This window comes from Astatotilapia calliptera, chromosome 4, assembly GCF_964374335.1.
Source record: "Astatotilapia calliptera chromosome 4, fAstCal68.1, whole genome shotgun sequence".
Lineage (NCBI taxonomy): Eukaryota > Metazoa > Chordata > Actinopteri > Cichliformes > Cichlidae > Astatotilapia > Astatotilapia calliptera.
In genome coordinates this window covers 1,091,684-1,116,911 of record NC_137425.1, presented here as the reverse complement: position 1 = coordinate 1,116,911, position 25,228 = coordinate 1,091,684, and the positions used below count along the sequence as shown (strand labels likewise).

Here is a 25,228-nt window from a genome sequence, read left to right as displayed (position 1 = left end):
AGAGAGAAACCAGTCAGGACAGAATTCATTGCAATATTTACATAGTAACATTTCCTCTTCACCAAACTTTCCTTCTATTATTATTTTATTTTGTTTTATTTTGTTTTGCAAGTTTACAAAAATAATTCAATTTTTACTTGAGTTGATTAAAAGGATTTTTCACACTTGGCTTCAGTTAGCTGTGATAACCTCGGCTGACCTCACTTCCTCCATCCTGCTCTTCATCCATCAGCTCCACACAGAGCACAGGTGCTCGTTAACCTGACCATCTCATCTTTACGATGTGCATGTTTGCTCTGACATCAGATGGACTTCCTGATAAAACCCTCCCAGTTTATCTGAACCAGGACTACACTGGCTCGTGGTCCCCATGTGGCTGGGTTAAGAGACATTGTGATATTATGAAAATAATAAATATAAGACAACAAAAGGGAGATAAACAGTATTCAGTCTTCATAATGCGGGAAAGTTTGTACAAAAAAGGGAAAAAGTGCTGATAAAATGTTGTTTCAGTTTAAAACTTTTTGGTTTTTCCACCATCTCACACTGAAACATGTCGATTAGATCTGATTAGACTTTTATTGTGAAGTATTACTTGATGGGACTTTTGGGATTACTTTATATTCTTTTATTCTGGTATAAGTTTGTTTTTTCTGACAGTCAGCTGACTGATGAATGGACCAGCTGAGGTTTGCATTCACACTGATTGTTCCTGCAGGGACTCGTCTGATCCTCGTGCTCTGCAGATCAATATGTTTATTGATTTCATGACGTTTTATTGGTGCTTCATGGAGCTGTTGTATAACTTTAATGAAGGACCTCCTCAGAGTCTGTGAGGGGAGAGCTGCTGGCCCACTTCATTCACAGCAGGCTCGGGATCGCATTAATGCTCCATCTTAAAATGACGACTCGACACTGGTTTGTTTGTTAGAACTTTGACACCAAAGCATCGGTGCTGTCTGATGTTGTGTTTTTATGAAGGATCTGCAGGACGAACACAGTTTGTGGGAAATGTGAGCATGCTCTTACTGAAGGGAGTCAGCTCAGAGATTCAGAACCATCTGTATACCCCAGAGACACAACATCTCAGCTACAATGTATGAATGATTGAAAATGATGTGCTGTACCGAGAAGGCTGGTTTAGACTTCTTTGTCCATCCCTGTTTTGGGAGACAATCAGCAATGCAGGAATGTGCTGCAGCAACATCTCCAGAAACCATTACACCTGTGACACCTGTATCACATATTATACACCATATATAACATCATATCACCTGGGTTTGTTGAGCAAGGTTTACTACAGTGTGTAAAAGTCCCAAAGTTACCGTTATGATGCAGAGTGTAGCATGTTTCAGGTGTGTGTGAACCTGCTGCGGGGACAGAACAGCACAGGTGAGTATTTAATGGTCACACTGCAGACTTCCCAGTCCTGAGCACGAGTCTGTGCGTCATGCAGACCGGCCTCACCTTCACCTGTGTGATCGGTGCCGCACTGAGTGGGATAATAATTGGCGGCTGATTAGTGGGCACAGGGACCGACACAGAGGCGGCTGCAGGGCCCAAGGTGTGAGCGCCTGAACGAGTCCCTCGGCTCGGTTCTGTTTTTCCCTGACGGGCCGGGCTGCGGTCGGTGTGTCTGCGCCAAAATGGACACCGCAGAGTCCGAGCCCTGAGAGCCCGGCGCCGCCAGCGCGCCGTGCCGCTACAGCGGCGCGAGGACTTCACTGTGCGTGTGATGACGCGCGTGCGACCGAGCGGCGCTGCGCTCGGCTAGCAGCGGCAGGAAGTACGCTGCTGAAGCGGCGGCAGGGGGACCGAGCCAACAACCAAAAGTCGGTGATGAGCAGGGGAGGAAAAATAATCATGCCTAATCCGTGAAAGTGGCTCATTTTGCATCTCCGCGCCGTGCATCGTTCACCCTGCGGGCGCAGAGGCCATTTGAGGGGTAAGTGTGCGCTGCGAAACGCCTCGAAAACGCGGTTTTCCATCAAAGGGGGCCGCGGTGTGTTTGTCGAGATCTTTGTGTCGCTCCGGACTAGCCTGGGGTTGCTAAGGCTAGCTGGGACGCTAACCCCTGCGAGTTCCTGCAGCTTCTCCTCGCTTGTGAGTAAAGTGCGGGCTCTCGGTGGCGTGTGCGGCCCAGCCACGGTGTTTTTGTGTGTCTGTTTGTGCTTTTCTTGTGTTGAACTTCCGTTATACCCCCTTTCTGTCATAGCGGGGGGTTGCTAACGGGATAGCCGCGTGCTAACGCTAGCGTTAGCTCGGCCGTGTGTGCGTGTGTGCGTGCGCGTGCTTTCAGCGCCTCTTCTCTACAAAATGCGTCTTATACAAAGACGGAGACGGTCGGGACTCACTCCGCCGTCAATCTGCGTCGTGTTTCGCTCTGTGAGCCCCGCTCGGCCCGCAGCTGGAGACCACCAGCGGGCTCCGTTTGCGGGGCTAAAACGCGAGCTAACCCCCGTTAGCTGGGGGAAAATGGCTCGCTGCTCGAAAGCCATTTTCCGAGTGAGATGGGGTCTCAGTGAAAGTGGGCTGATGGCTGCCGGTGATCTACCAGCTCTGTTGGGAGCATCACATAGGAAAACGGCCACAGGCGTCTCCCCCATCGCTCACCCCGTCCTCCTCCAGCGGCGGAAAGCTGCGGTCTGGAGGAGGAAATGTCGGCCGGGTGTCGAGGAGAAGATGCCCCGCTTTGTCCCAGCAAATCCCGACCGAGAGGAGACAAGCCAAGGTCAGGGAGCCCCGCTGCGCACATTGGAGGCAGACCTGCCTTCGCCGGGCAGAGAGGAGCGGGGAACACCGCGGCGGGAGCGAGCGCAGCGGCTCTTTTGATCCTGCGGTAGTTTAACGAAGCAGGGCGGTTTGTTTACATGATGGAAGGAAAAAGTGACAGGCTGCTGATTGGCTGCCGCTCCCGGGCCCGATCACATCCCAGTGTGAATGAGACCCTTCGTGTGGAAAACCTGACCCACATTATCGCCGTGGACGTCTCTGTGAGCAGCCTCGGGTCCGTACGTGGGCTCCCAGCCACAAAGCGGCTCTGCTAAGTGTTAACAATGTGTTGCAGTTCAGAGTAATCCTTAAAGAGTGAAACACCAGATGGGCGCTGAGTTTATCTATTTATTTATTTATTTGTACAAACTGGGTGAGAGGGGGGTGGCCCACAAAAATTCAGTTGTTTATTTTACTTTTAGTGGAGAGGTGTGTAACTACACAAACGTTTAGATATGATACAAAGTTGGGTGGAGCTTCTGTCCACTCTGTGTGACATCATATGAATCCATGTGTAGAAAAACTGTATGAGCCTGAGTGTCAGGTATATTTTTAAACTTTCATTTGTGTCATTATTCAGATATTTTCTGTTTCAACATGAAGAAAATGAGTTTGTTCTTTTCACACAGGGGAAAAAAACTGAATAGGATCTGAAATGTTGAGAGTCACTCGGGCGGGGAAAAGGTTTCGTTTTCCTGAAGATATCAGATATTTTTGATTTGCTGTAACATGAAAACACAAGTTTCTAAAGCTGTGATGCTCGTGGGACGGAGGTGAAATCTTTGGTTCAACTATAAGTTCAGAGACGCAAAGCAAAAGAAGGAAAATTAAATGTGGACACTAAAATCTCAAATAACTCTCTCTCTCTTTGTTATACAGTTTCTTCCTTTTAATTGGATTTTGTTGAACTGAAAGGGTTTGAAGCAGATTGCTTGACTTGGTCCTGCATAAATTCACTTTATTGATCATATACCAGAGAAAAACAGTCTTTTTGTCTGAAAAAGGAAGTGATGCATTGTAAAAATAATTGCTGATTTTTCTTTTGAGTAATTGAGCTCTAATCAGTGTTTAACTGTTATTTAATAATATGCAAATCTGAATACTGTAAGATAAGCCACATGGTCAAACATGAGGGCTGTATTAGCCGTTATTCTCATTAGGTAGGTTGTTCATTGTTACTTCATTAAAAAAAACCTCAAAGCTGAAAGTGTTCAAATCAATTTCTTTGCCTCCAAATATTCACTTTATTGATCATGTATGAGACGGAAAAGCAGCAGAGAGGGAATTTGACTTTTTCTACAGGAATTTGATTAAATGTGATTATTTTCAGTGTAGTCTCTGTAAATTTGTCCTCTGATTATTCTGTGAAGCACTCGGAGGTAAACGTGCAGAATGCATTAAAAAATAAAATGCAGATATTCTGAAATAATTTATTCTCGATCATGCGCAGTTTGAAGTAATCTGAGTGTATTACAGAAATATTCCAGCGTCTCCTTTAAGTTAGTCAGAGAAACTGAAGCTCAGTGAGGATCTGAGATCCACCGTGGACCGCACACACTTCAGCTGTTTGATTCATGCGAGCCACAGGTAGAGCTGCGCCTACCTGTGGCTGATGGCAGAGCGCTAACAAGACGGTTTAAATTTCAGGTCCCTCTTCGTGTTTCAGATTCGCCTCGACACTCAGCCGCAGCCAATAAAGCATGAGCACTCTGTGAGCGTTGGAGAGTCGAATCACTGATATTTAAATGGAGTGTGTGATTTGTTCTTGTTTGTAAAGGAGAAATAAATTTGCAGCGCTTTAATCTGCGGTCTGTGTGACTGAACAGCGAGGAAATGAACGCCAGGTTACTCTGTAATGAAATCACGACTGGCCTGTTTCCCTCGCCGGTGGCGTCTCCTGTCGCCTCTGCTACTGCCGTGGGCTTTCTTTGTCCTCACATCAAACATCTGGCCGAATGCAGCACCTCCTCCCTGTTTACTCCCCCCGCTCCTCCTCTCCATCATTAAAACTCGTCGCAGTGGCGGTCTGAACATAACCTTGGCATTTAAGGGCGACCTGCTCGTTTCCGTTTATTCCTGGACTCTGCTACAGCAGCGCGATTCACAGAGTCCCTGTTTAACACACTGGGAGGCTTCACGCTTTCATGTCTTATCTTCTCCTCGATCGTTTCCTTTACATGAAAGTAACAGAACACGCTCAGGTGTCTGCGTTCATCCTAACCAGCACATATTTAGGCAGAGAAAATGTCTCGCTGCCATATTAGAATAAAAGATTTTATTAAATTTGTAAGAGAAAAGTCTTAATGTAAATGAGCTGGGGAATTTTCAGCGATTTCTAGAAAGCAAATTTTTGCCTCATTAGGTTTAAAAAAATAAATAAATAATAGAAATGCGTCCACATCTTCTGTTTGGCTGTCCCAGCTGGACAGCTCTGTGACCTCGTAGAGATGCAATGGCATGAAAACACTGATAAACTGAGTGTCAATCAGTCTGCAGCCTGAACTTGGGGCTCTCGGGGATTACTGTACATACAGTAGGCTCATTATTAACTTGGCTGTGTTTAAAATGGACATCCATCAGTAGAGCAGGAGACACATGACAGGAAGTAATGGGCAGGCTGGTTTTAAACACGTGGCTGGTAACAAGTCCATCTCTCCTTTACATGTCGGTCATGTGTTTTACTTCCTCACACAGAGTGGACAGTAAGTCGTCAGCGATGCAGTGTCAGATGCTCCGTTTCCTACTGAGAGTCTGACAAATACGTTGAAAAAGTCGTCTTTTTTTCAGCTGTTTTTTTTCTTGAGTAACGACTCATCAGTAAATGGTCCTTACAGATGTGCCAAACTTTATTAGCAGCTACTGCTGTCGTCTTTATCCTGCAGTAAACATGTTATGTTCTGCTGTACAGTTTTAACTTCTATGGGAGTCTATGGGGACTGAGGCACTACTGCCTCTGCTGGACCCCAGAGGAACTGCAAGGAGAAAAAACAAGAAGCAAAAAACAGAAAAGTGCCCGAGTTCACAAACGAAAAGCTTCATAATGATCAAGAAGGATGATAAAGATAACAAAGTCAGCTGAACACGTTGATGCACCGCAGCTCTGATAAACACAGCACTCGCCTGCTCTGAGGCGATGATGCTGGGTTATGTGCAGGAAAAGGCACCGATCTGGTTCTTGTGTCCCCGCTGGTGAAGGCATCGTGCCGCCTGTGGGCTGAGGTGGGGGGCTCTGCAGGTAAAAGCTCTGCAGGGAGATGTAGAGGAAGTTTCCCCTCACATCCTTCACTCGCTCCTGCTGCTGTTTATTTTCCTTGCTGCCTTCCTGCCTGTCAGACTGCAGCTCGTCAGCGCCTCCCCTCCTCCTCCTCAGGTTACCTCTCCTGCCAATCAAACCCTCCTCCACACCTTTATTTTCCACTGCAGCCCCCCACCCCAACCCCTCCTTTTCCCCCTCTTTCTGTTTTTCCCCTTCCTTCATTCCTTCCCCTCCCCCACGCCTCCCCTCGTGTCTCACCTCGTTTCCTGCTTCCTTCCTTTCTTTCTTTGTTCTTCTGTTTCTCGCTCATTACCGGTGAATCTGTTAATTGCTCATTAATGAAACGACTGTGGTGATAACGGTACGACGGTAAATATTTTTGTGTGGAGATTGGCGTGTTTTTCTTGCGCAGACAATCCGTCTCTGCTTCCTCTTGAATCGTTTTAATTGAGTTCCTGGACCGATTTGTGCTGCTCAGCTCAGGTTTTCATGCTCATGTTTTATATTTAACAAACATCCAACAACTTGTCGACTAAATCACTTAAAGCTCCAACCTGCAGCACCACATTTGAGACCCGGGTGACCTCTGTCCTCTCACAGGTAGCTCACCTTTAATGAGACATGCACTGATCAAACATCCGTGGTTGATTGGGTATATTTGTGTTGATCAGTCCTGTAGTTTAGCCTCACCGCTGATATATTCGCTGCTGACTGGGTGCTGTTGGGTTTTAGAGCAAGTTTGTTTAGCTGAATTCCCATAATTCCTCTCTGTTCAGCCAAAGAGAACATAAACACAAACCCAAGACCTTAAATCCCACCTGATGACCAGGTGGTGTCCTCGTAGTGCTGACGCTATCGCCCGTGACGGCTTGTAAACCGTTTGATCCTCCTTCCTGTCAACGCTCTTTTCCCGTTAGCCAACATCTGTATTCCGGGCCTTTTCCTGCTCATAGAGATTCTCCAGTGGAGACTACACACATAACTGTGATATGTTATTTAACACAAATCTGGGTGTTTCCTTCTTCACGAAACGCCTGAGCTGTGGTCCATAAAGTTAAGCTTTAAGATTTATACTGTCTGCTGCTGCATCACAGTCGGCAGTTTGAAGCTGAGGTGGTGATGTTTACGTAGGACCCAGCTCGGCGGTCCATTACTATGTCTAACAGGAGGTTTCAGCCTCTCGGTTTGCTCACATTTAAATTAAGCTGAAATCTCAGATCAGTCGTTATAGACGTTGTTCTATAAAACCATCGTAAGCAAAGGCTGGTTCAGTTGTAATGCCATCAGAAAATCTGCCCATGAGACCCTTTGTGTTCTAAACGCTTCAGTTCCTCTGACATCCAGCAGAGGCAGCAGAGAGCCCGTACCCATTGACCCCCATGTTAACAGCCTGATACACAAACTGTGTAGGTTTATGTATATATTTCCTTTTCATAAAGTCCTGCACACGGAGACGATGTTTGGAATGTGGCTTTGGAGGACTTTATTTTAAATGATTTTTATGGGCTCAAATTGTGGTCATAAATATTTTGTACTTGTAAATCAGGATTTGTATGTGTAAAAAAGATTTGTGTGTGGACTTAGCCAAAAAATACGTGTGAAACTCTGCACTCAAGTTTCAAGTTACAAGTACGAATTTTGACCACAATTTGAGCCCATAGATTTTAAGTGACAGCCAAGTGACAGTTCTTTAACTCCCCCAGAAAACGTAAGAAACAATATTTTACATTTTCACTCTTAAAAAAGAATAATTCTTTGAGGCGTCAGTTGTAGAAAATCTAAATCTGTGCGTCTCTGCTGTGATTCATGATGTTCAGATTTGTTCATATGCTCGGTTATTGACGTCACCGACGTTATGAACGGTGTTTAAGCCAAACACTGGCCGAGGCTTGAACCTGCAGAGATGAGCTCGTGTTGGAGTTTTATAGGGATCTGTGTTATCAGGAGAAACCTGGAAAGTCTTTGAGCGGGCCTCGAGCCAGTGTTTGAACCCAGCTGTGTGTAATGAGATGAACACGAACGGCTGCTGTAATCTGCCACAGATTACAGATTACACATGAGCCTGTTAAAAAGGACGCAGACACTTTAATCCCACTGAAGGATCTGTTGAACTGATTCCTGATCAGTTTGTGTCAGACTTCTACCAAATGTCTCACTCAGAAAAATAATCACAAGCATTTTAAACTATTTTTTAAGATATACTTTTGTATATTTCTGCGAGTTGTGGTTTTGGAGAGCACATTTTAACGAGCTGTAGTTAAATTTCAGTCGTTTCTGAAGTGGAGCTGTGGCTTTTGTAGAGTGAGGACGTTTGAGCTGTCGGTGGAACAAAACGCGACACCTGAAGGCCAAGCTGACCGACATTTCCTCCACTTGTGCTTCTTTAATCTGGAAAATAAGGGAATTCTCTATTTCCCAGTGAAACTCGCTGACAGGTGCAGCGCTCACTGTCACGCGATGTCTGGACAAACCTGAATCTCACGCCTCCACAACCAGCAGAAACACAGCAACTGCTCCTGGAACCATACAATAAACCGGAGCATTTTCAGTCCCAGCAAACCCAAACAGGACCGATTCATCAGCAGCATCAGCGCGTCCGCTTGGACTGCTTTCTTGTCTTTAACCGACTGAGCCTGTCCTCTTTAAGTGTCTCATTTTCTTCTCACACTTGGCCAAAGAAGCATTGAGTTTGTGCCATGCTGCCATCCATCCATATTTCACAAAATCCACTCCTCCTCCTGCATGATGGGTCTGAATTTAATCCAAACAACAGTGAATATTTGTGGGTATTTACTCGCATTGTGCTCAATGCAGAGGTCCCGTTTGTAGTTTTATAGGCAGTGCAATGCACAGTGAGACGGATCAGGTCCTGCATCACTGATATTCTGGTTATTCAGTCATACATGTAAAGTCCAACTAATCTGGACTTTAGAGGTTCGGTCTCTGATCGGTTAGACTGCATCCCACTGGGGTCCTAACAGAAAACACAAACTATTTGATCGAGGCAGATTTTAATCAAACTGTTGTCTAATGAGTGAAAAATAAACTTTTACATTTTTTCCCTTCTCAGAACATAAAAGTGATCCAACCGTTACTGACACGGAAAAGCAGCACATTTTTCAAACTGGAAATTGATGTTTTAAATATCAAAATAGTTTCAGAATATTTCTCTTAAAATATAAATGGAGTTGCCTCACACATTGGAGGGGTTACACAAGTTTTAACAAGTTGTCACATTCAAATAAATCAGGAGGTTGAATTACACCTGACGTGTTTCCTAAAGTTTGGCCTGCTGCTCCGTTATCATCGTGCAGATCAGGTGGTTTTCTGCTCTCACCTTGCTGTGGCGACTAGGACTGGATCAGGTTTACCTGACCGTGGGCCGATCCATTCACAAGTCGGATCGTCCTGTCCAAAATTCGCAAGATAGAAGTCACTTTTGAACAGTATGACCCAAAACAACTGAGACCATGAACTACAAGACATTTTTAGAGATAAGCTAAGAAATTAGTTTCTATAAGATGGGAAATGTTTTTGCAACCACAGGTATCACTGTCTGATGGCCTTCAGATAACATGAAGATTTAAAGCACTTACCCACTGCCTTGTTTTTTTTCTGACAAAGAAGTTACATCCATTTAATGGTCATTTATTGGTATAATAAAAAAAATGATATTTTGTTTCTAGAGTCTTCCAGTTAAACTAATTTGAAATGTTTGGTCTGACACTTTATTAAAGCTACAGCTGATGCTTGTGCAACTGTGCTACTTAATTGTTGTGGTTAGCAAGCTGCTAGTGATCACTCGGACTATTGCTGATCCTTAAGATCACCATCCACAATTTCTATATCCAGCTATAAAATTTGTGATGCAAAAGCATAATAAAGAAAATTAAAATGATAACAGAACCTAGGACCAAACTATTTATATTAAATAATCTTTGTAGGGCTTTCCTGAATATCCCAGTCATTTTGAGATTCTGTTATAATCAATAGCAAATAGCTGAAACTTAAACTGAGGGACCTGGACTGAACTTCGAGATTTTAACAAAAGATAAGTAGGTATTTGAGTAACCTGTTTTCTTTTTCTTCTTCTTTTGTTTCTCCACAGTGATACCTCATTGGCCGGTGTGACCCCCGCAGGCCTGCCACCTCCCGGGGTGGGTCCTGATTGACCTGCGCTGACGGCTCCCAGGGAGAAAATGGCCTCCACTGCTGCCCTCAGCTAAAGAGCTAAGCCCTACAGTTTCCTCCCCCACCTCCTCAACATCACTGTTCATTGCTCTGTTGTGAACCGTGATTCCCTCCAAACGATTTGCTTTAGAGTACTATGGCAATGCATGATATGAGTCGTGCCAAGGGTTTCCCCTGTAAAGAATGTGATATGGTTTGCCCGAGTACTCCAAGTCTTCTAGAACATATGAAAGCACATTATCAGCAAGAAGAGACCGGTCGTTTTGAGTGTGAACAGTGTGGACGAATTTATAAACACGCAGCTAGTCTAGCCAATCATAAAAAATCTCACGAAGTTGGATCATTCCAGTGTCCTGTTTGTACACGTACGCTGCCCAACGCAGTAGCTTTGAAAAATCACTTACGGATCCATACTTTATCCCCTAGTAGTGCACACACAGAGGAAGAAAGCGAGGAAGTGCCCGAAGAAGCCGGCCACGACGAGAGGGACTACGGTCTCACCCAGGACCTCTCGGACGGGTTTGGGCGCTCCCATTTGAACAATAGTGGTATGGGACATAGTGTCCTGCAAAGCCACGAGACAGACGAACACGGAAAAAAAGGCTCCCCTGAATCTGACGACGCTTGGGACAGACCTTTCAAGTGTGATCAGTGTGACAGAACTTACCGGCACCACGGTAGCCTGGTGAACCACAAGAAGTGTCACCAACAAGGAACGTTTAAGTGCTCTGTGTGTTTCAAACTATTTGGCAACCTGGCTGCCTTAAACAGCCACGAGAGAACTCACTCGAAGTTCAAGACCCCTGGGGCCTCAATGGTGAGCAGCAGCAGTAGCAGCAGCAGCCTCCACGACTCGGAGCGCAGCACTGGCACTCAGTCCTCTCAAAGTGAAGACACTACCACCTGTTTCTGCCACCTCTGCCAGGTAGCGCTGCCAAATAAGGCAGATTTCCAAGAACACATTCTGCTGCACAACACTGCTTCACCTACCCTCAGCCTGCCACGGAGTTTTCCAGGCATCATGCCTCATAATCTGAGTGCTGTTCGATCCCCGGCATACACGCCGGCGCTGGGGGACCCTCTGCCTCTGCCTCTGCCACCAGTGCCGACTGAGAAGAGGGGCCCCTATGACCCCATTATGGGCCCTCCAGTCAACAACCCCATCTATACATGTGCATACTGTGGCGCAGGACACCCAGATCTGGAGACACTGAAAGTCCATTATCTAACTCATGATCCCCACCCTCCCTCCCATAGTCAGGACAGCTCCATCCTCAACTCGGAGACTCTAAGTTCTGGATCCCAGAGCTCGGTGGCCTCCCCGTCAGGAGGTCGTGTGCCCCAGGCTAATTCTCCAGATGATGAAGAGCGGCGCTTTAAGTGTGGGGAGTGTGGCAAAAGTTACCGGCATGCAGGAAGCCTGGTCAACCACAAACGCTGCCACCAAACGGGCCACTACCAGTGCACCATCTGCTGTAAGCAGTACCCTCACCTGGCAGCACTACATAGCCACCTACGAAGCCACAAGGGTCGTCCTTCCAATCAGCCTATTAACAATGACAGCAACGACTGGCTATCCCCAGAGCCCCTGACTCTGGACTCGCAGCAGAGCTACGTCCAGGAAGGTAGTGGTGCCACCACTCCAATCTCCCTGCCAGGAAATCTCGGCGAAGCTGCCCACTTTGTACCAGATGGAGGCCACAGCAGTGGGCTAGACTCTCTTGAGTTCCATGATCGCTTTGATGGCAGCTCACTCTCCCAGAGCAGCTCTGCTCACCGGCAAGCCGACCGACACGTATGTGCCGACTGTGGTGAGATGTATGGCGATGTGTCTGGCATCAAGTCGCACATGTGTCCCCGCCGTGGCCAGCAGCAGCAGCAGGCCAATATGTCCAATGGTTTTATGGGGAATATGAACTACCATAGCTCCAGTGGAACCTCGCTGCCTGCTGGAAGCTCCAGCAGCCTGAAAGAAGGCGGCAGTCAACGACAGTATCCTCAAAGTGGAGGCAAGAGAATGGGAAGCAATGACAAAGATGACGATGATGATGGAGAGGTGTATCAGTGCTCAGTTTGTGGCAACCACTATGCTAGTTTGAGAGCTCTCAGAAGTCACCTGCGTAGTCATGCCAACAACCCCACAGGGCCAGGACCCTCCAACCTGCAGCAGGACTGGAGGATGATCTGCTGTACCTGTGGCCAGACTTTTGCCAGAAAGCAGGATCTCCTGAATCATCAGTTAATCCATGGGCCCCAAAGGCCAGATGGTCAGCAACAGGGTATTGCAGGGAGTTCAGCCAACGGCAACGAAAAGATGGATGGCCGGAGCCACATTTGTGTTGACTGTGGCATGTTTTTCGCCGATCGCCACCATCTGATCACCCACCTGTGCCCTGGGAAGAATCGAGGTAACTCGATGAACAAGCCCGGCCTAAATGGAGCCAAAGGGATGTCTGGAGGAGAGGGCGTTGGCGGTGGTGTCGCTGGAAGAAGTTGTGACGTTGGCGCAGATGGACGTAGGCCAATGGTCGATCAGAGTGACAAGCCCCACAAGTGTGACCAATGTGGGCGAGGATACAGACACCCATGCTCTCTCCTTAACCACAAGAAGTCCCACAAGACCGGTGTTTTCCGTTGCCTTGTCTGCCAAAAACGTTACTACAACCTGCTGGCTCTCAAGAATCACCAAAGGACCCACTTTGACTTAAAGAGGTAGGTCTTCTGCCAGTTTAGAATGTCTCTCAACAAATTCTTTAAAAAGTTAACATTAGAAACAGTTAATGGTAGTGCCTACTGGAGGTCAAATCCAAAATTATCATGTTACTCTTGTTTTGTAAATAAACTAAAGACGTTAATAAAGTTTTGTTTATTTTTATATAAATTTTGTAGCTATTTTACAGTTATAGGTACTGAGCACCAATTGAGGCATGTGACAAATTAAAACTGTTTGGCTAATAAAGTTCTCATTTTGTCAAAGTGAGTTTTTTGACTTTAGTTGGCAAGATTTATGGATAACATTTTCATTGGTTTTCATCTAAACTTTGAAGTACAGGAGAATTGTTGCCAAAGTAGGTAGGGGTCTGAGGCTAGTAAAACTGCTGAGAACTGCTAACCTTATTAAGAATCTGACTTAGGCCACCCTAGAAATACCTACAAAGTGTCATTTTGCTTTTGAAATGTACTGAAAGAGATATTGCTGTTTTTTGTTTTTTTTTCTCTTTACCTTTGCCTATTTTTGCTACAGGCACAAGTGTGAAGAATGTGGCAAAGCCTTCAAGATCCAAAAGCAATTGATCAACCATCTCCGTCTCCATGAAGAACACCGAGCCAAAGGCCTTGTTCGGACCGGCCCAAACGGTTCCCGCTTCCAGCAGCCTGACCCATCTCAAATGCAGACTATGAGAGGGGAGCCATCGAAGGGCCAGGTGATGGGGGTCAAATACAGCCACCAAGGGTTCAAAAAGCCCTACTCGTCAGCCGGTACTTCCAGACCCCAGAAGTTTGATCCTGCCGAAAGTGCACGGCGGCCGTTTGCCTGTGAAGAATGTGGAAAGACTTACCGCCATGCGGGCAGCCTGGCCAATCACAAGAACCTTCACAAAATTGGAGAGTACCACTGCAATGTTTGCAACTCTACATATCCGAACAGGCTTGCAATGAAAAACCACCTTCGTCTCCATTTTGCCCAAAAGAAGCACAACTGCCAAGAGTGTGGCAAGGGCTTCCGCACCCAAAGGCAGCTCGCTACCCACACTACAGCCGGCCTGTGCAAAGGCCCACAAGGCCCTGGCGCTCAGATGGATTTCGAGTGCGACGGCTGCTGCGAAGGCTTTGCCACAGCTGACGAGCTCGCGGCTCATGACTGTCCAGCCCAGCACCTGCCTTCATCGTCCTCCACCAACACCTCGACAACCATCAGTACCGAGAAGAACTCTGTAGACATGGACTCTGACGAGAGGCCCTATGCCTGCGACCTATGCAGCTGCGCCTACAAACACGCCAGCTCCCTGTTGAACCACAAGCACACCCACAAGACCGGAAACTTCAGGTGCAACTTCTGCGACAAGCCCTATACCAACTACATGGCTCTACGCAACCACATGCGCATCCACACGCAGCGGAAGAAGCACATCTGCCACACATGTGGGAAAGCCTTCCGACTGGCCCGGTTCCTCCGCAACCACCAGAAAGTCCACGAGGAAGGCGCCACCCCGTTTGGCTGCCCCACCTGTGGGAAGAGTTTCCAGGGGAGGTCCGGTCTGGCCAGGCACCGCTGCGGGGACAACCAGGTAGGCATGGAAGTCAGGAGGAAGGCCACTGCACCCACGGGAGAGGGCGAAGAGTGTCGGTACACGTGAGTTCTCGTCAGTTGTTTGTGATTCTTCGAAGTTGAAACAAACAAATAGTGAAGATAAATTTAGGTCTCTACATGTCTATTACAGGTATATGATCTCCAATCCGGCTTCCTTGGGACCATACGCGTGCCGGAATTCGGATTTTTCTGAAGTTTGGACAAATTGAATTAGTGGAGAGACCAGATAAGTCAACCCCGTTTGCTTACAGTTAGCATATATCAGACATTTTTAGGCTAGCCTCAGTCAAACATGTCATGTTCAGATGTACTGTTTACATGCTTTGTTTTTTTCGAACTCTTTAAGTAGTATTTTGTGTGCAGCATATTGAAGTGTTGATGTTGTGTGTTCCTTGCTTCTGTTCTGATTTTGATTGCAGTCTTTGTGTTTATTCTGACACTGGTTAGCTAATAGATTAGGAACTGCAGTTATGTGATGGGGCTGTTGCATTTTGATGTTCTGAAAGGGAAGATTAGGAAGTATTTGGAGCTAGCTGCACTGCACATGTCCACAGGTCACCAGTCTTAACACCTACAGGAGTCTTGATGCATGGTAGTGGTTCTTTGGGCATGTTTGATGGTTTCTCATCACTACATTCAGTATCCAAAGAAGGCTGAGACAGAAGGTTGTTTTATTTGTGCAGTGCAGGGAGCAGCAGATACCTTCCAGTTCCCTACACTTGTTTCTCCATAGTGTCTCCCATGTCCCTCCCTCCCTCACCCACCCAGCAGTCCTCTCCCCTATGACCTGTGTAGAAATCATTAATGGTACACCACTTTGTAGACTTCTTTGAAAGCTTTGAGCCGGATTTCAGATCATATACCTGTATGTGCAACATCCTAGATGATGACTAGTAAAAATACTTGAAATACTTCTCCAGAAAAAGTGGTAACCAGATGAATTTGGCTACAGCATTGAAATCGGACATCCATGTTCCGTTGCTAATCTCCTTCCTCTCTCCTCCACCCCTCTTCTTTGTTTGTCCCTGCACAGATGTGATCAGTGCGGCCGTTCCTACCGCCATGCCAGCTCCCTCCTCAACCACAAGAACACCCATACTGTCGGCATCTACCACTGCGCCGTGTGCCTCAAGACCTACTCCAACCTGCTTGCCCTGAAGAACCATCGCCGTATCCACTCTGAGACGCGGCGCCACCGATGCCACGACTGCGGAAAGGCCTTTCGAGTTTCCTCCCAGCTCTACAACCACCGGCGTGTACACCAGAAGCAGCGGGAGCTGACCTGCCGGTCCTGCCAGCGAGCCTTTCCCACGCAGGCTAGCTTCAGGCTCCACATGGAGATCACTCATGGCCAGACACCGCAGCCCCGCCAGCCCAGAACCCAGCAGCCCCGCCCAGGGGGCTCCCAGGACCTGGGCTGGGGGTCAGGCCTGGACCTCACCCTGATGCAAGAGCAAGGACTCAATCCCAGCAACGTCGCCAAAGTCCGCGGCCAAGGGAGCAACAGCGAGGTCGTCAAGTCCCATGTCTGTGACCAGTGCGGTCGCTCGTACCGCCACGCCAGCTCCCTGCTCAACCACAAGAACAGCCACAAGACCGGGACCTACTTCTGCAGCTCATGCCAGAAGGAGTTCCCCAACCTGATGTCCCTGAAGAACCACCGGCGCATCCACACTGAGCCCAAACGCTACCAGTGCCCTGACTGCGGGAAGTCCTTCAGGGTGTCCACTCAGCTCATCTGTCACCGCCGCATCCACACCAAGGAGAAGCCGTTCTCCTGCCAGCAGTGCGACAAGCGCTTCTCCTCCAAGTCCAACCTGAGGCACCACATGAAGGTGCACTGGAGCGGCTCATCGGCGCCTCCACCCATGTCCATGAGAGCGCCCAACTTCCTGGGTATGCCTGGCGGCCCCTTCATATAAGCTGCAGGGTGAGGGGGGGGGGAGGTGGTGGTGATGATGGTCTTAGTGGGGCTGGGGGAGGGGGGGTCACATGCCGAAGATTGTGGAGGTGCCAAAAATGTAGCGTAGCCTTCCTCATTGACCATGTGTGGCTGTGGTGTGTGTGGAGGACAGACTGACGTGACGCCCCACACACACGCACGCACACACAGACACGCACACACCCTCACAGAGCACTATGCTGCCCCGCACGCTGACTGACAGGCAGACTGGACTGACCCCCTGCTGCATGTTGCCTTGTTATGTTTCCCTGCCACGGACTGGTGCACCACGAGGCCGCAGCCATCAAGCTGCACCCAGATGGAGCGCGGGAGTCTGATTGGTCCTGTTTCTGATGGTGTTTACAGGACGTTTTCTTCCCGTGGCCTTCGTCACAGTGTTTCTAATCTGGTCTGGAGAGACTGTTTTGATCAACAGCGTGCAGGCCAGATTCGTGTTTTGTACCTTTATCCTTTTGGCCTGGAGGCAGCAAGGACTTGTGGGAACTTTTAGGACTGAACATGGACACTTTGGACTCAGAGGGACTGCTTTAAACGTGTGTGTGTATGTGTGCGTGTCTTCTTGTGTGTTGCAGCGGTGACCACTTCCTGACTTCTTGTTCACACGTGTGGACCCGGAGCTGAGAGACCGCTGTGGCTTGCGTGCGGTTTAAAATGGCCCTTCTCCCGTAGCGCCTGAAGTTTGATTAAAGACGTGATCAGTTTTTAAAAAGAGGGTTTTCAGACTTCCTGTAGCGCGTCCTGTTTGTGAACACGCTAATGCTGTGAACGGAACACGTGTCATATGTTCAAACCAAACGTTCTCATGTGAAAATGACTGTTGGAGTGGTCGTGGACCATTTCACCGCCCACTAATGGGCAGCGACAGGGCGTCTGTGTAAGATGAAGAATCACAAGACGACTCCTTTTAATCTGATCATCAGCTGATTGGCGTTTAAATATTTTTCCTCAGGCCTCCGTCTTATCACACCAGCAGAGTTCATACCTCAGTCTGATTTTATATCCAGTTTTTTATATTATTTAAACTTTATTTAAACGGGGATGTTCGTGGGTTGGTCTGAGCTTTCATTTAGGAAACTGTACATGCAGCGAAGTGTCCTGATTTAATTTCACCTCTTTGAAGCAACAAAAAAGAAAAGAGAGAATCGCCTCCTTTCATTACGTTTCCTCACCAATCAGCAGACAGCATGACACTAACAGGAAACAACCCGATCAAAGTATAAAACAACACGGAGGAAGTCCAAGTCCACCAAACTAACTGAATGTATTCAGACATTTGCACCAAGTCGAGAGTAATACGTTATGTTTCGGTTATAGTTTGGGTCTCGTCTGCCTCCACGTCAGCCTCACGAACCGTTAAAAAGTTAGCGTAGTTTAACAAAAATCATATAACAAAGGTTAACGGTGCCGCCGTGTCATTGTGTAAGAACGTTGGTCTACACACAGCCGATCACTACACATCGTTAATTATCCTTTCACTGTTAAATATTAAAGGTTAATTAACTGTCAGTATTTTAAAACGTTTGCTTCCTTTGCTCGAGCTCCTACAGATTTATAGATCAGAGACTTCCTGAAGGAGGAGGTTGGAGGAAACACTCAGGAACCTCAGCAGGAATGACGGCTGCTTCCCTTATTTCTCGTTTTAGGCGTCGTTTCATTTTCAGTGCAGGGGGAAAAAAACCGTTTTGGTGGTTGAATGCGTCAAACGGTTCAAAGTGAGTAAAAGACTCGGAGCTTCCAAACGACCTTCGACCTCACGACGGACGCTAAAATAAACGTGTCAGAGAGTGAAACTGAATCCAGCTGTTTGGAAACAGACATGTCGAGTTAGTGTTAAATAATCGTGTTCACGAGATCCACTCTTTCAACCCCAGAAGGATTTGTTTTTAACAGATGGCATTAACGCAACAAACCCATGGACTTCCTGTCTCACAGGGGCGCTCTCGAGCTCTTCCAGAATAAATGAGACTGTGGAGCTGAAAAGCACTCGTCTGGTTTTAGGCAGAAATCCTCGAGACGGTAGATTCACTTCCATTTTTACAGTTCTTTTAGTAAGACACATTTTTGTGAGTGTGATGTCACAGCGCCACGAGCCAGAAGCAAACGTAGCCGGTGTGATGTCACCCATTTTCTTGCTGCCTCGCCTCCATCTGAACCGAAGGTGTTTAATAAGGAAAGAAGAACGTTTTATTGGTGTCTGCAGGTGTCGCCTCCTGGTGGTCATCATGTAGAGCGCAGTTTTAAGGCATCTTTTTAAACTCAGAAGCTACGAGCAGCTTTTATTCCTGCGGGTCACAGGAAGTGGAAATCTCAGCAAAAACCAATAAAAATCCTTCAACTTTCATTAAAAAAACACGAGGGAAAACAATCCCCTGTGATCGATCTCCATGACAACACTCAGACCTCTTTGCTGTTTGCAGTGAAAACGACCCTCCCCTGCCCCCGGTGTTCAGTAGGTGTAACTGCAGCGTAAAAAGCTTTCCGGAAACCAACAGCTCCACCTTGAACTGTCCGTTCTCGCGCTTTACGTCCACACGTATGAACAGGAAGTGACCCCTCCCCTCCTCTCTCCAGCCCCAGTAAGTATGATAAAACAAAAAGGCGAGGCCTGAGCGGCGGGAGGCGAGCGGCTGTACGAACTCGACGTTTCTGCAAGAAGGAAAAAAGATGACAGATCATGTAGTAATTCATTTATTTATATTATCATTATTATTAACACTTGTAATGGACAGCGCTAGTGTTTAGGATGTGAGTTTAGAGCTGTGTTGATGTAAACACCCCGCCCTCCTTTTACCCACAATGCCCCTCTCTGTGGACTCCACTGAGGACCTGAAACACGCCGGAGACGCTCTTCTTGCCTTCTTTCACGAGTGATGATGTGACGCTCCTTCATCCCTCTCTTCTTCCATATTTATCTCCTCCTCCTCTTCATCAAATCAGACTGAAAGGGACGCCTCGGTGTGCTCGCCGACCTTTCTGTTCCTCTTTATGGTAACCTCCTGTATTTATTGGTGTTTTGTTCCTTTTTATTTAATTGTTTGGGAAGCGTGTGTGTGTGCGTGTTTTCAGCACTGGTGCTAGTTTAAAAAGAAAAGTTAAAAGTGAAGCCGTGCAGTGACCGTCAAGTGCTGTAGGAGTCCGTGTGATCTAGAACACAGAAGTAATAAATGTCCATCCTCCGTCTGGTTGTCCTCGCCATGCCTGCTCTTCTCTGTGTCACACTTTCCGCCTGCATTTCAACTAGTTTGTAGAGAAGAAGAAGAGGACTGGTTTGGCACAACTACTACTCCCCGCCCCCCCCCCCCCCCCCTTTTTTTTTTTTCTTTTGTTTGAGTTCTAACTTTTGGTTTCCATGCATATATATGTAATGCTTACTATACACTTTTATAAACTATGTTTTGATAATTCATTTCGTAACAGAAGATCTTGTCCATAAACTATAACCCTACTGCTGAGTACTGAAAATAAATAGCTGAAAAACACAGTGACACTCGGTGTTTTCACTCCGTCCACATCGACGTCTCTCCCGGCACCTTCACTGGTGTTGGCAGGAAGTTGGTGCAGAACCTGCTGAATGCATCTCCAGCTTTTAGTATCAGAGTGCAGACGGTCTGAAGGTTTTTACAGCGTCAGTGAAGTAAAGTTGTTTTCACACGACTATGAGTCTAATGTTTGTGACACACACAGCTGCTATTACCGTATTTTTTTTTTTATTTATTTTTTTTTTGGACCTTAAGGCGCACCGGATTATATGGCGCATTAAGCGAAACAAAACCGACTCATTCTTCTTGCTTCCTCCACTTCTGTACCATTGATTCATTAATGCTGTATTCTATCACAGCAGCTCTGTTCCCATGTTGTTGCAGTAAATTAATGACTAACCTCGTATTGTGGATGGATTATCTCAGTTGTTCTGACTGAAGTTTGGTCCGTTTACAGCATCCTGCCATGTGATTGCATTTGTCTCTAACCATCAGGAACCCTCACATTAACTTTTATCGAGTGGAAAGAAGTTAGCGTTCATCCTCCGGCTTCACTGTTTATGTTATGCTAACATAGCTGTTTCACTAGCGATCATGTAGCACATCATTATATACCAGCTAGCCCAAGGACCCAGGACCCAGATTCCTCCGTGAGGCTCCAACAATCCATCAAGCAGTGCGGCTTCGTAGCTACCAAAGTCGTACTAAAACATTTTTTTGACAGATTTTTGAGCGCCGTGTAGCACATAAAATCGGTTCAAGGTCAGTAAGCACAACCAGAATTCATACATAAGGCACACTGTCAATTTTTGAGAAAATAAAGGATTTTAAGTGCGCCTTATAGTGCAGATAGTACGGTAATAAAAATCCAGGTTTCACTCACTGAAGGAAAAACTGCAGTTTTTATCCCATAAATGATGTTTGCTCATTATTAGATGTGTTTAATTACTATTAATAAGTTACTCTGAGTCACAATGATAATTCAGCATCACTATGTTGTTAATGTAAAAGCTGACAGCACAGAGTTATGAAATGTGTGACAGAAACTTTAAGGTTTTTCTGTGTCATCACTGATGATTTTGGATCTTTGGACACTTCTCCCCCAGGAAACAGCCGAAGGTGTTATCATTAAGTTATCATTAGTTCATAATAAGAGCAAACATACAGCTTTGTCGGTTAAAAGACGATCGAGTCGCTGACGTATAAATGGGTTTTTTGTTTTAAGGCAGGGGTGGGGAACTCCAGGGCCGGTGTCCTGCAGGTTTCAGATATCACCCTGAATTAAATGAGTTCATTAACAGGCCTCTGGAGAACACATGTAAATCATCTGTGTGGATCGAGGACACGTTTAAAACCTGAGCACATCGACCCTCGAGGCCTGGAGTTGGACACCCCTGATTTAAGGCACCAGTAATTATGTTTGTTAAATGAAATGATTTTGTAATTTTCTGATGTTTATCTGAGGATTTAATTCATGTGTTTATTTTCTGCAGTCTAATGTTGATGATGACAATCTGATCTTTAATTCACACTAAAAAACATAATCACGTAATTAAAGTGTTTTAGCGTTTATCGGACACGTAGTCGTGTGACACGTTTGTAGTTTATCAGTTTATAATGAAACTCTTCACATCCTGTGACTTTAATTCCTTTTTTAGAAAAATCTCACGAGCGTCAGAAACGTGATGCCGTTCATTATGGTCCTGCATATATAACCCATGTATGTGTTCACGTGGCTCACACCTGTGCAGGGCTTTGACAGCTGAGGAGACAAGATAAGAGGTACGGAAGCAGCCAATCACAGGAGCTGCAGGCAGTGCGTGACAGGCGTAACACAGGTGTTACTGTTCAGATATTTCCCATCAGTGTTACCTGAAGGAAGCTCGAGATGGTTGCACAGCACACTCCCTAAAATAAACCCTCCGGCTTTGCTTCGTATTCGGCCGGTCGTTCTCGTCACTGACTTGATAAATGTCACACTCGAGCCGCTCGTTTCAAAATTCCAAAGAGAAGTTTGGAGGCTTTGGGGGTGTTTTCCAGCTTTTCCTGGTTGGAAAATTGGAGTGACAACATAATATTCCGACTCTGTGATTGGCTGATCTGACAGTGAGCTTCAGAGCCGACAGACCCTTTGTGGGTTACCCTGAACTGAAACCTTCGTGTTTCTCTCCTCCCAGATCTGAGGCCGGTGGTTTCGAGCAGCAGCTCCAGGAGCTTCGTCTGCGGCCAATGCGGTCGCTCGTACCGCCACGCCAGCTCCCTGCTCAACCACAAGAACAGCCACAAGACCGGGACCTACTTCTGCAGCTCGTGCCAGAAGGAGTTCCCCAACCTGATGTCCCTGAAGAACCACCGGCGCATCCACACTGAGCCCAAACGCTACCAGTGCCCTGACTGCGGGAAGTCCTTCAGGGTTTCCACAGCACTCATCTGTCACCGCCGCATCCACACCAAGGAGAAGCCGTTCTCCTGCCAGCAGTGCGACAAGCGCTTCTCCTCCAAGTCCAACCTGAGGCACCACATGAAGGTGCACTGGAAGAGCCCGCTGCTGTCCAGAAGCCGGTCTTCGGCCTTCCTTGCCGTCTCCTCCAGACCTTTCTGACCATCCGGCCTCGCAGTTCTCCTCCGAGCTCGTCCAGTCTGACAGACCCGGACAGCATCGTCTCCTCCAACATGTTACGACCCTGCTCAAAAGCCGCAACATAAAAAAGGCGACGAATACCACACCGGACTAGGTGTGGCCAATTAGCACCATCTGAGCACATTGAGGAGATTAGGGGCTTGCTAGGGGCGTAACAAACAATATGACCGTATAATTCAACCTCAATTTAATCCTTCCGGCTGAAATCTGAACTAAGATCCACATTCAGGAAAGTTTCCCCAAATCATTTTGTGATGTCACAGTTCAGAGGGCGAATCAGCAGAGATCCTCACGTACCTGTTAGCTGCCTCGGCTGTTATCCTTACATTAAACTAACGGAGAGCTTGGTGCTCATTGATTGGCTGGACTAACCGTGTCAGACTTTTGGTTTACATCTGGTTTCGATTTTTTCAGTTCCTGTCTGGTGAGATTAGGGCACCAAAACCTGATGAGGCTGAGGTTCAGCTTAGATTAGCTAGACACAGATGTCCTGTGGTGGATGGACGACGTGGCTCAGCCAAGCCGTAAATATGGTGGTGACGATGGTAAATGGCCTGTGTTTGTATAGCGCTTTACTAGTCCCTAAGGACCTCAAAGTGCTTTACACATTCAGTCATTCACCCATTCACACACATTCACACACGATGACTTATAATGATCTTTTAACAACCTGATGACATTTGAAGTGGCTGAGTTGAAGCAGCGGCCTGTAGTTTGTGTAGTTATCAGGCAACCTGATGATCTTTGTTAGCCAGTGTATAACTGATGGATGTCGTCCGTTGGTTTCTGAATGTTTGAAACCTCGTTGTTGGCGCCGTGTTGGGTTTGAAGTGGCCATATTTGAATAACAGCTGGGTTGTTATCACAGACTGTTTGGGGAGTGTCGCACAGACGGAGTTACCTGCTAACCAGTGCTCAGTAACATCCAATGAACAATCTCAGATTTCACTGTGCACCTAAACTCTTGCCCCGCCTCCTCAGACCGTCTCTTAGCAGCAGACGTATTATTGGTCTGAAGCCTCACAGACAGCTAGCAGCCACAGCCGCCTGTGTCACCATCCATCTGTCAGTCAAAGAGGCCACGCCCCCATACATAGCAGACCACATAAAACTGGAGCCATGCAGCTGTTTAGTTGTCTCTAGTGGATGTTAGAGAAAGTGCAGGTCGCCTGCGTTGCCCAGGAAGTGTAAAACTAAATGTTTAGCATTTCCAGCGTTTCTTTGATAGAATATTTCATCATGTCCACCAACTGCAGCAGATTTAAGCAAGTCAGAGGAAACTGAAACCCTCACAGCTGGTGTTCAGGTTTGCTGTGTGACGAGGACCTCTCCGGACTTTTGCTCCTGGTGGGAACTCGAGTTCCTCCCCGGCGATACTAATGGTGCTCAGGTCTTTGACCCCGCCTCAGACAGACCTCTCTGACGGTTGGCATGTTCTGGCTCCTCGGCAGCAGACACCAGGGGGATTGTGGGTCTTTTTAAAAAATTTTCTCAGTGTTTCTGATTATTGCTAAGGATGAAAACTCATCATCTTCCTCAGCTGTTGCTGTACCCCCGAGGGGAGGCTGAAATCTGACGTGTGGTTTGTGAACTTTCTGGAGGCCTCTGTTCACCTTCCTCCTCACCTGGTCCCCAAAATAAAATCCAGTTAAATATGGAGGCCCAGTGCTGTCACTTCAAAGGAGAAAATTGATCTCGTAATAATAATAATTTTTTTCTTATAATGATGTGAAGTTTTCTATTTTTTTCTTTGTAATTATAACATCAAGTAACTGTTTAGGTTTAGATGTTTGTAGACGAGCTCTGGTGTGTAAACTAAAGCTCTGATAGGTACTTAGGTGATTACTATTAGAGAAATAAATGACGTCATACTGTGTGATAATCTGGAGAGTAATTTGTGAGATTATATCGGTTCATTTATCTCCTCGTCTGGATTTTGAGGTTTTTTTCTGTGATAAATCTGAGAGAAACGGATGAAACGCAGAAATGTTTCCCTGCACGCGTCCATCAGAGGTTGGACGCCACTGTGGGTTTCCTCTGTGGACGAAGCTGGTGTCAGGAGCCACGCAGTTTTGTCTCTGAGGAAAATCAGTGAAAAAACAGACAAGCAGAGACAACAGTGCACCCTCGACTTCAGTCAGACTAACTGGAGTTTGGACCACAAGCCTGTGACTGTCAGACACAAACTAAGATGGAGAACACTGACGGTACTGATGTGATGCGTTTGTAGCTGATTCTTTAGGGACTTCCTGCTCATCTCTGTATCTCTGTGTCTATTTCCTCCCGTTAGCGCTGTGTTATTCACGGTTTTTACAGTTTTACATTCACAGTTGACCCTCTGCGTCTTTACAGCTGTCTGGTAACTCGTTCATGTCTAATTAAAGCATAGTGGACCCAAAACCGAACCTTGTGGAACTCCCGTTTTCTAATGTTCGAGAGACATGAAATAACGTGCTGCTGTAACCTCAGAGAGCCGTGAGAACACGCGAGATCAGGTTGGTTCAACCCAAGTATTAGTGTGATTAATTACTTGTTTAGATTTAGACTTTTCTGTTGTTGCCACTTCCACCCATTTGATAAAGCGGGTTGGTCAGCGTCTGTAAGCCTGCCGAGG

General features: G+C 46.7%; 1 protein-coding gene across 4 annotated transcripts; it reads left to right on the top strand.

Moving 5' to 3' along the window:
- The first annotated feature begins 1,450 nt into the window (after positions 1-1,450).
- LOC113020134 (zinc finger protein 646) lies at positions 1,451-25,014 on the top strand. Of its 4 annotated transcripts, none has more exons than XM_026163846.2 (5): positions 1,451-1,945; positions 10,137-12,931; positions 13,464-14,573; positions 15,565-16,427; positions 22,151-25,014. In XM_026163846.2, the coding sequence occupies exons 2-5, from the start codon at positions 10,356-10,358 to the stop codon at positions 22,573-22,575; spliced, it is 4,974 nt and encodes a 1,657-aa protein (XP_026019631.1). In that variant the 5' UTR covers positions 1,451-1,945; positions 10,137-10,355; the 3' UTR covers positions 22,576-25,014. The 4 variants fall into 4 exon arrangements, with proteins under 4 accessions (XP_026019631.1, XP_080156145.1, XP_080156144.1 ...); XM_080300019.1 differs by lacking the exon at positions 22,151-25,014 and adding an exon at positions 14,662-14,758 and having other exon boundaries at positions 13,464-14,508; positions 15,564-15,702; XM_080300018.1 differs by lacking the exon at positions 22,151-25,014 and adding an exon at positions 14,662-14,758 and having other exon boundaries at positions 15,564-15,702.
- The last annotated feature ends 214 nt before the right edge of the window (positions 25,015-25,228 follow it).